The 11,302-nt window shown below is 42.7% G+C and overlaps 1 protein-coding gene across 1 annotated transcript; it reads left to right on the top strand.

Annotated features, from left to right (window-relative positions):
* Positions 1-6,121: 6,121 nt before the first annotated feature.
* On the top strand, positions 6,122-10,619 carry LOC120713718 (probable protein phosphatase 2C 66). Its single transcript, XM_039999667.1, has 5 exons — positions 6,122-6,527; positions 8,414-8,794; positions 8,905-9,022; positions 9,190-9,413; positions 9,601-10,619. Exons 1-5 carry the CDS (start codon positions 6,258-6,260, stop codon positions 10,162-10,164), a joined length of 1,557 nt encoding a protein of 518 aa, XP_039855601.1. The 5' UTR covers positions 6,122-6,257; the 3' UTR covers positions 10,165-10,619.
* The last annotated feature ends 683 nt before the right edge of the window (positions 10,620-11,302 follow it).

Here is an 11,302-nt window from a genome sequence, read left to right as displayed (position 1 = left end):
CGGTAACTCTATTTGCAAATTTTCTTCGTCATTGTTTGATGGCTGCTTCACCTTTCCTCTTTTTACTTGTGAGTTTTAGTTTTCCTTTTGCCTTTTTGACTGAAGTCAGCAGGAGGCCCTTAACTATTTTTTCATATTAATTTTTTATTTAATTCAGGTCCATCTTTAATTCATCCCTATCAAGAGTCAAATCCAGGTCTATTGGACACTACTCATACGCTCCCTCCGCGGGTTTTCTTGAGCTTATTTGGCAGGTGATTGAAATATGCGAGGATGGTGATGAAAGCTTGCACTTGAGTAGTATAGCTTTTGACAATGAAAGGAGCTTTTGAACTTGGAAATGTCATTGGAGTTGTACCATACATTCAGTTAGGATGAATCATCCTTCGAGCAAGTCAAGTCAGTAGGTTATTCTTCCAAGTCTTTCATTGTAAAAGTAGGGGAAACATAAACTTATTATCTACAAAGTCATCAGTGTGGCATGTATATTACCATTAACAAATGCAAATGGACTTAGATATTATCTGTCATTCTCTTTTGAATTTTCATTAAAGTTATAGGGTTCTATAAAGGATCTTGTTAGTCTGTAATATGAAAAACACTTGTAACTTTTTTTAAAAAATAATGAATTTTCTTAATATTACAATAAAATCCATCGTTAGTTGAGATAGGCAAGTGGTAAGTTGTTGATTTGTTGAGCGAAGCCACAACTCTCCATCTGGATATAAATTGTGATTTTCCTTGTCATGGAGACTAATTATTAGTATTGAATATATGAAAACATATTAAAGAATGATGAATATTAATGATAAAATAATTAAGCTTATTGCCTACGCGAATGTGAAAATGACAGCATTTTTAGGGTTGAATAGAATGGTGCCATATGAGTTGAAAAGGTTGCGATCAGTAATAAATCTACGCCCCTCTTTGTCAGGTTGATGGAAGATGCAAGGTCGATACATATATATAATAGCTGTGAATTTTACTGTGGAAGATATATATCCCTTTCCTCTTTTTTCGATGGCTTGTGTCTCACCCTTTTCTCTATTTATAGCTAGTAGTGTTTCTTTGGCTGGCGGTTGAAATGCAAGCAGATGTGTTAAGCATGCATTTGAGTTCAGAGTCTTTGACGATGAGAGGAACTTTTAGACTTGGAAATTTCAATGGAGCTGTACCGTACATTCAGGTATGAGGATTTGTCATTGATGCATGCAAGCCAAGCCACTAGGTTATTCTTCCATGCCTTTTGCTGACAAATAGGAGAAAGCTCTAACTTAGACGAAGTGGTCAGTACTCCATGTATGTGTTACCACCTTTTAACAGGTGCACATGGACATATATAGAAATTCTCTATGAGTATAGGATTTTCTTTGGAATTCCTCATTAAAAGCTACTCTCTCTTTTTTACAACATGAAAAGCCCAAGTAATTTTTAAGAAAGTATAATGCTAGTTGGGTAATATTACATCGAATTCTGAATATCAATGAAGATATATGAATTGTAAATTGGTTATCTGCTGAGATAGGCCACATACTAGATTTCAATACAATCCGTTATGTTTCCTACCACAGTTTATATGGAGACAAGTGTGCTTCCTGCCACACTGCAATCTCAAAATTCACAAAAAGAAGCTGAAAAAAAAGACACACCATACATGATACACCCAACACCTCAACGGAATCCTCGCCACAACATAGTATCCGTGCACGACCAAGTCAAACAAAAAGATCCTCAAAAGCTACTCACCACTTGTCATCACTTTCCACAAAATATGAACACGCCCGATTCAGCAGCTCTCACTTTCTTTTCATCCACAATGACACCAGAAGACTCCAAAAAGTTGTTTGAAAGATGAAGCAGAAGAGAAAGCATGCAGAGGCGTGGCGACAGGGTGTGATGCAGAAAACGGAGCCATGGAATTCACTCATGCGTGCAGGACACCTGTAGTGTGACTTAACCTAAAGTAGTATATCTTGGGAACATATCAGGTGCAAACCAACATCTCCGTGCAAACTATGAAAACTCCAATCTAAACCATCAGATCAACATCTAAGGAGAGGGGCGTAGAGAGGTGGGAGGGGGGATTTGCAAAAATGTGATTATCCAATCCAAGGACGGGTCCAGATTGTAAAATTACTCAATCTCTCATACCTCTTGAATGTTGATCCAATAACTCAGATTGAAGTTTTCATAGTTTGCACGAAGAGATTGGTTTGCACCTGGTCCGCCTTGATTTGCTCACCATTTCTGCCGTGATGGCAACCCATCTCTCATTTCAGGCAGCTCCATGATGCGGGTACAGACAGACGGATCCACAGATAGCACACGGATTTGCAAAATGTTAATTATTCTAGATTTTTCAAAGTGGCTTCTTGCATTGCTGCACACATGTGTACAGTGTTCTGTTGATCTTAGCCAAAGGACATGGTTATACAACAGTCAACAGACGAGTATGTAGTGCAGAGTATAGTATGCAAAAACATAATAGCATCGTATGATTTTTTTTAGTTCATGACAAGAGATTAGATGTCTTTTCCTGATTCATGGGTCGAAAACTCGAACATACTCAAGATTCAAATCACCATGCATTGCATGACAGAGCAAATTTTATGCATATTATCTGAACTCTTCAAAAAATAAATTAGAGGGGTGAATATAACCTGGTACACAATAATGGACGTATTTTTGGCACTGAATCATAGTGTTTCCCTTCATGCAATTGCAAGCCCGACAATCATCAGTGTTGACGCCACTGCTGCAAACTCTCATGATTGCAACAGTACACATCGATGGCCCAGGGCCTGATGGAGATCCGACCATCCTTCTGATTGCTAGTAGTGTGGCGTTCTACTATGTGGCCAACCAAGTATGTTTCAGTAAGGACCCACATGTCAGTACAAGCCATGTGGCAGAGTAACATTTACTCCCATTGGGTACGTCTCCCTCCAGAATCCGTTGAAAAAAAGGCCAGAAAGATCTCAAGATGAATGCTGCGAGCATCAACCGCGCCCAAGAACAGAAATTGCCCTCTGCACACGCAAGAGCCGGCGTCGCCATTGGTAACAATAATTTACGCTTCAAGGTTGCCCGGCGTGTGGGGGTGGTTGAGTTACTCGCGTCCCCATCCGCCCGGCGTGTGGGCGAGCACGCGGCCTCCTCGATCGGCGCCGGTGAGGTGCGGGTGGGCTGTGGGCGGCGAGAGTCCGCCGCCTCATTAACTGCTAGGGGCTCACCGGCCGGTTCGGTGCGTTTGGTGGCTTGGGATGAGCTCCTCCTCCCGGTCCCGGATGGCGACGACAACGACGACGAGGAGCGGCGCGATCGATCTGCGACAGAATCTTCGGCGGTGAGATTGCCTTGGAAATGCAGCAAGAAAATTCCCTGCTGATCAGGCCAGAGGCAGCTAGGTTGTGTGTTCTTGGCCCCGGATGTGCCCACGTCTGATCGATGTGCCAAGAAGTTAATTGGGTTGTTGACCTGTGTGCCTGGTTTTGAGCACACACACGTGCTTTGATTCAGTAACCTCTGGCAGGATTAGAAGAAATCACAAGCAGTGTGGTACTCGAATGAGTCCCATCGAAGCAGCTGTTGTACTGGACTGCTGGAGTGTTCTACTGTTGTGCGCAGCAGAACTCAAGATTCGACATGAATGGCCCCATGGATGATTTGGTTTCAGGTACCCTTAGCGTTTTTTTATTTAAGAAAAATTCACTGAAACAAGCTAGCTCAATCTCAGGCAGAATTGCAGCGACGACCCTGCCCTGTCTTGCACGCACACGAACAGTGTATAGCACACGGCCGGCGTTACTGCCGGAGCCCGGCCGGAGGAGGTGAGCGTACGTCCCCGGCCGGGCGGGCCATCCATGATCCACCGCAACCCTCACCCCCTCCTCCCTGGACGCGGGGACCCCTGCACAGTTGGCTGTCAGCATTCATGTGCACAGCGCGGCGGCAGGCGGGAGATGGGAGACGGCAACGCGGATCCACCCCAGCCGGTGAGAAGCCGCCGCGGGCACGGACAATCCGGGACAGCAGGGCACGAGCCTCGCCGCCATTATTGCCCGCCGCCGCCGCCTGCCACCGTGGAGCCGCGGTTTCAGGCGAGGCGAGGCGACCCTCCCTCCCCTTCTCGATCTCTCTCCCGCACGCACGTTGCCGCCACATGCGATGCGATGGAAGAAGCTGCGCGTTGGCGGCGGCGCCTGCAACGGCCGGCAAGATCGCCCAGGTTGATCCGAGATGTGACGGAACGTTCCATGAACGCGGTTGCTCCACGTGCATATCCCCATCGATCGCCAGTACGTGTATATATAAAATTACTATCCAACATTTGCAACGAGCGCATCCATCAAGAAAAACCAGTCTCAAACTAATTTGATTTTCGAACTAGTATTAATTTGTGGGTCTTAATCCTCAGACATGGTGTCACTTGTCAGCAACATGTATGCATCCCCAGAAACCATTCCATGCATCCAACCAAGATAAAGTTGATGATAGACTTCCCAAGAAGGGAAATGCCATTTTTCAGACCAAGTTCTCCAGGATCACAAGTGTTTATTATTAGGAATCTCGGGAGATCTTCTTGGCCAACCACAACAAACCTACTTGGTTTGTGTGGTTTAACTGAAAACCAGAGTGCTATTGTCAATGCCACTTGTCCTCATGCACTTTGAGTGGCCAAGTCAACTCAACCACCGCCACTTATTCCACTTATTCCTAAGTTTGACAGTCCAGGTCTGAAAAAACTGAGCTGAACTTGATCTGGACGCGCCCATAGATCCGTTCAACAGCTCGATTTTCTGACTTTTAAATTACACATCTCACCAGTGCTTTGACTTGGCTTCAGTTTCAGTAAAGAAAAAAGAGTAACATTCATGATTCATGGATATACGAAGCCGTGCTTTTTAGGTGACATATACAAGTGCGTTGCTTTCAAGATAAGTGTTGCCATCTATGTCACCGGTGTCCATGTAATGCAGATTAGTGAAGAACAGTGTGATGCTCAGCAAGATGATAAACAATTATTTAGAGGAGCACTATGAGTAATCTATTGCATGCACTTGTGGTGGTGATAAGGACAAAGAGAGACCCATAAGGCAATCACTTTGTCCCTGTTGCAGACAAAAAGGCTATGCCAAAGAGTATACTATATGTGTATAGTTGAAAAATCTCAATCTAGAATCCATAGAGGAGATGCACCAAAAAGTTTCCCTTGTGTCAAAAGTGGGTTGAAAAGATGAGTAGATTGGATTGGTACTACTTTTGGTAGGTGTCAAATACAAAAAAAAACTTTTTATGGACTTTTAGTAGTTCATAAAATGTTGAAAAATTATCAAGAAATGGCAGTACTATATGAGTTATTATACTACATTTTTAAATGAATCTTGATTATTATAATTGTATCGTTCATATAATTTCTCATGCATGTAAGGACAATCGAGAACTGCATCGTTAATACAGCCGTCAGGATCCAATGTATCATCATGTGGCAGGTTGGATTAGTGCTGTCAAATGGATCTGATTGTTAAACGAGATAGCCATCTCAGGTTTTAAGATTCTTTGACACTTGCAAATGCAAAAAAGAAAAAGATGCATTGTTGTACGGCTGTACCCATCGGTGCGTTTTAAGACGACAGAGGGCACGTGATTCTTGTGCCCTCCCTTTTTCCCATATTATGTCAGTGGTAATACTTTGGTTTCCTGTCCCTTTTGCAGTTTTGCACTGTTAAAAATCACGATGCTATTCAAACTTATAAATTACAGCCAAATTATACTATCTACAACTAAGACTAGATTGAAGTAACTAGAAAACAATACTAAGTGTTTACAGTTTCCAAGATAAGCATAACTAAAAAAACTTGCATAAATTAGAAAGTATCAAATTAAAAACATATCTTTTATGAGTCAGGCAACATTATCCCACGTGGCAAAGCATTTGTATCTTCAAAGTGACCTTATCTTGGAGTAAAATTTTCCTCATTTCCCCATCATAGGATTCCATCACCCATAGGAGAGAGCATCATGATGATAATCAATTAAACCAACACCCAACCAAACCCTAGTTAAAAGTTAAAATAACATTTTTTAGCACAAACCTCCAAGCAAGAAGACCATACAATCCAGATGATACAGAAGGCTCAACTCCACAAGACCATACAACCCTACAGCCACACCACAGTTTGCAGCAACGCCCCACAGCCAGCAGTTACCACCCGCACCCTGTGCTCCACCCTGTTGCCTCCCTCCCATTGGCCGCCATGGGCTCCTGCCTCTCCTCCGAGGCCCCCGCCGCCGGCGACGGGCCGGCGTGGCGGAAGAGGCGCCGCGGGATCCGGGAGGGCTTTGCGGGCGGCGGCCCCTTCTCCAGCGGCGGCAAGAGGCTGCCTGGAGGCGGGGCAGAGATGACGGAGGACGAGCTCGCGCGGGTCTCCGGGAGGATGTACGGCAACGGAGCGAGCGCCGTGGCGTGCCTCCACACGCAGCAGGGGCGGAAGGGCACGAACCAGGACGCCATGGTCGTGTGGGAGGTGAGCTCGTAACCGCCGCTTCTTGTCTGGTGATTCGCTCCGGGGGGCTGTGGGTTCTGAGCCCTGATCAGTGGCGATGTTCGGTCCGTGTGCGATCTTGGTCCCCAAACGGCCGCCTTTGTGTCCTTCTTTCGCATGGTTTAGAGCGTCGAAATGATTGCGTTTACTCGTGCAAAATCGAAGTGTTCCTTAGCTATTGGTGGTATTGGGTAATGGCTTGGTTTGGTTGGGTTCCGGTTAGGGGTATATTTTGGTTTCGGATTTTGTATTGATTTGATAGAAGAAGCGTTTCTATATAAGCAATTTGTGATTTTTGATGCTAAGAGGTGTTTAGCCTTTGGATGGAGAATACACTCTTCTCTGAGGTGTTCCTTGCAATGATTTAGATAGATTCGGATTTGTAGTTAGAGTTGGAATGTGTGCTTTTTAATGGTTTGGTTTTGGTTGGCAGCCCTTTTTAGTCCACGTGAAGGCTTGATTCAAAATGAGCGGTGTTGTGCTGTAGATTATTCGAGCTTTATTAATATGAAAGTGATAAGTTTTCAGTGTGGAATCGGAAAGTACCAGCATAATTTTGTCGGATGATTTTTCAAAAACAAAAGAAGCTGATAGATGGCGCATGAGTTGGTTGAGGTATAGGAGCATTGTTCGTTTCTCGTCTTTGCTTTTGGTTATAATCTTTGATTGTAGTTCCGGACTTCAGGCAAGATTCTTTCCTGTGGTACTCTGGCAACCTTTTCTACTTTTCTTTGTTTTGATATCCTTTTGTTCCAAAGAATGGTATAATGTTGCTGCTTTCTTGAACCGGTTGTGCTTGTGCTATGAGGTGATTGGTTGGGCCTAGTGATAGCTGTCTTATTCCATTTATGGCCCATTATAATTAATTCATGAATTGCTCTTTAGTTTCGTGAACAAGCAACTGGTACTGAAAATCAGTTCCATTACACAAAAGGTTGCTTGTGATCCGTATCTCATAAGTGGAGTTTAACAGAGGGAGAGGATGAAGTGTACTTAAGGATGATTCTCTCACTATTTGTAGACCTAGCTAAGCGTAGACGTAGGTTGCTGTCTTCTAGGTATTTAAGAATATCTGTACGCATTGGTTTAGGAAGTCAAAGAAGTTAAGGCAGCCACTTTCATAAGTTGCATTGCGGATCATGTTCTACAGAGGACAACAAAGACTTTATGCCTATAGGTTCTCAGAGCAGTGCTATTGATTGCTAATATTCAAGGCTAGAAAGGTACTTGATTAACTAGGGTGAGGTATTTCCTTTACAAACATTTTAAATTTTGTTAGAACTTGGAATTAAATATGGCCTTGTGGTTCCATCTTGAGGTTTTTGTTTTACTCTTTGATAATATTTCCTCATACTTTATTATACTTTTAAATTTCCATTATATACCGAAGTTCACATATTTTCTGTTCATCTCTGTACATTTCAGTGTGAGTAACCACACTGTTGCAGGAGCTATTTGATGACTGCTGATAGGACTTTTTCTTAATGTCAGTGTAGGAATACTCCTGTAATTTAAATGTGGTCGGTCCAAACTGTTGTGAAACGGGCCTACGCAGTCTATATTATTGCATGCTATGGTTCTCTAAGTTTGCTAGCTCTATGCATGGATGATTGGGCGTCCAAATGATAATTGTTTTTCCTTATCCTTGCTAGCTGCTAAATGGCTTCAGAGTTTGTTGAAACCTGGTCAACGAGCCTATCTACTGAGACTTTTCACTGAACAGTAGAATATACAACTGCTGCTTTAGAAAATTACAGACGTTACTACCCAATGGAACTTTTGGATACATACAAAGAAAAATATCAGCATATAGCGCAGTAAATGCTATTACTTGACTACTGTGTGAATTTTTTTTTCTGTTACTGCAGAGTTTTAATTCAAGTGATAGCATCTTTTGTGGTGTGTTTGATGGCCATGGGCCTTACGGTCATTTTGTTGCCAAGAAAGTTAGAGATTCACTTCCTGTCAAGCTGCGCACACAATGGCAAACCAGTGCTAATGGGGCCTCCAGTCCTCATCAAAATGGAAGCATCTCTGGAAGTATCAACTCTGAAGAAACAGGTTCTGTTGTTGATGATGAATGGAGTGAATCCATTAATGGTGATGAGAGTGACAAGCTTCCTGAGATGTTTCTTCCACTTAAGCAATCTTACTTTAAAGCTTTCAAATTGATGGACAAAGAACTCAAGCTGCATCCTACAGTTGATTGTTTCTGCAGTGGATCGACGGCAGTAACATTGGTGAAACAGGTGATGAATACTTCTAAACTTGCCTTGGTGCTTGCAGATATTGAAGCTTTTGACAGAAGTGGTAGAAATACAACTTAATTTCTGAATTCAGATATGCCTCTTTTTTTTAGGGATTGGACCTTGTAATTGGAAATCTTGGGGACTCAAGAGCAATAATGGGAACAAGAGATGCCTCCAACAATCTAACTGCTGTGCAACTCACTGTTGATTTGAAGCCTAACCTTCCTAGTATGTTCATTTCTCACTTTGATAATTATGCTGGATATCATGCCCATGGCTTCCAAACTTAAGGCCATCTTAATCTGGATGTAATATCTTTCTTTTCCTTTTTGTCCTTAAGGTGTCTTTGATCGGACTATGATGTAAATATTTAATTTTCATTCTGTGTTCTTTAGGGGAAGCTGCAAGGATCCAGCAATGTAAAGGAAGAGTTTTTGCTCTTCAGGATGAGCCAGATGTTGCTAGAGTATGGTTGCCAAATAATGACTCTCCTGGATTGGCAATGGCAAGAGCTTTTGGAGACTTCTGCCTTAAAGATTATGGCTTAATATCTGTTCCTGAAGTATCATATCGGCGTCTTACTGAAAAAGATGAATTTGTAATATTGGCCACTGATGGGGTATGTCTCTGATCATCTATCATTCTTACTTAGGTGTTGTTATCAAGAAATTCGCTTGCCAATGCATTGTATCTTAATTTTCCAATCCCTGTTGGAGTAGTAATCTTTTTAGCACCTTTGTATAGAAAGGTTTTACAACTATCAGCTGCATCAACTTTCTTATATTTGGAAAGTTCAATGCTTGTAGGTTTGGGACGTCCTCTCAAACAAGGAGGCTGTTGACATAGTAGCATCAGCACCATCTCGGGCAACAGCAGCCAGGGCTCTTGTTGACTGTGCTGTCAGATCTTGGAGATTGCAGTTCCCGACATCCAAGAGTGATGACTGTGCTGTTGTCTGCTTATTCTTGGATCATGAGAAGTCACCTGAGTCTGTTCAGGAGGGTGAACACAAGGAGGAGACTGTAGAAACCACTGGGGAGGTTTCAACACCAGATGCCAGTGCTGAGGTTGATGAAGACACTCCAGATGTAAATGTACATATATCCAGTGAAGAGCACATCACCACGGCCACATTGCAACACTCCAACACATTAAGGGAGGCTGATGAGATTGTACCAGTTGATGAGCCTCCCATCTTGAAGGAGCCAGAGAGGTGTGGGTCTGCTCGCAGCCTGGCAGATTGCATATCAACAAACGAGGAAGAGGAATGGTCCGCGCTCGAAGGCGTGACCCGGGTGAATTCCCTTCTGAACCTCCCTAGAATACTGTCAGGTGATAAGAGATCGACCAGCTGGAGAAAGCGGCGGTAAACAGCAAAAGAAAGCTCCCTAGCATTCTTAACTGGATTCAGGCTGGGTGCTTGCAGAGCATTTCAAACCAGCGTGGGCATTTTTCATTCAGGCCGTGTAAAATTCTTCGGCCTCTGGGATTTGTTCTAGCTGCTTTTTAGGCTTCCCCCAGATTGTTTTGACCGGCAGGCGTGTACATTCCAGATTCCTTATGCTTTGCCAGGAGGGTGTTCCATGCTTGGGCTTCTTTGCTTCGTTTGTGCATAAGAAAGTTTTTTCTGTAAGAAGCTTCTTTTTGTAAATCATGCGATACCTCCTGACATTGGATGGATGCTGCCTGTTGTGCTGTCTGTGACTGTATTCAAACAAAGGCGGATTCGGTACTATATGTGTTATGTTAGGTCGTGATTTTGTTCACCTACTTTGGCTTGGCTTCACCTGTGAATTCACCCATCAAAAAGATTTTGTTTTGTTAAGCCTTCAATTTTTCTGTAACGATCTTCATGTATTCTTGTTGTATCATCATCTTCTCTGAAATCTGTGCCGGGCACTGCTCAAGTGCTTGCTCACAGTGGACGTACCACTATTTGGATTACTATTTTTTCTTGAGATTACATGGCGCAACTTAGATACTCAGTGCAGACTCATCCTTATGAACGCACGAACATAAATACTATCATCTAAGCATCTTCAGAAACATCGACTATCACTGAAAACACAGCGTCGTTAAATTTTAAAATATTCGCCGTTAAACAGAAGCGATAAAAAGCCCATTTACAAAATCTACCCAAAGCAAAAAGATGGGTACTTGCTGGGCCCAATCACGATAACAGGCCGAACCGGCAACCATCCCTTGCCACCTCGATTCGCTTTCCTTAGCTACTCCTTTCGTCGTTAAATAACTGTCACTTTTGCTTCTCGAGAAATAACTTTAAATAATTTTATATAAAAAAATATTAGTATTTATGATACATAATTGATATTATTAGATAAATTTTTAATCTAATTTTTTTAATAAATTTATTTAAAGATATAAATATTATTTATATTTTTTATAAATTGAGTAAAATTTGTGGCACCTACGTACCCTTAACATTGTGAGTCGCCGTGGCTGAGGTGGTGGACCGGGCCCACCAAATAGCCCCCGACGCAAAAGACA

Source organism: Panicum virgatum, chromosome 6K, assembly GCF_016808335.1.
Source record: "Panicum virgatum strain AP13 chromosome 6K, P.virgatum_v5, whole genome shotgun sequence".
Lineage (NCBI taxonomy): Eukaryota > Viridiplantae > Streptophyta > Magnoliopsida > Poales > Poaceae > Panicum > Panicum virgatum.
The sequence above is the reverse complement of the archived record's forward strand: the minus strand, read 5'-3'. Positions and strand labels throughout refer to the sequence as shown.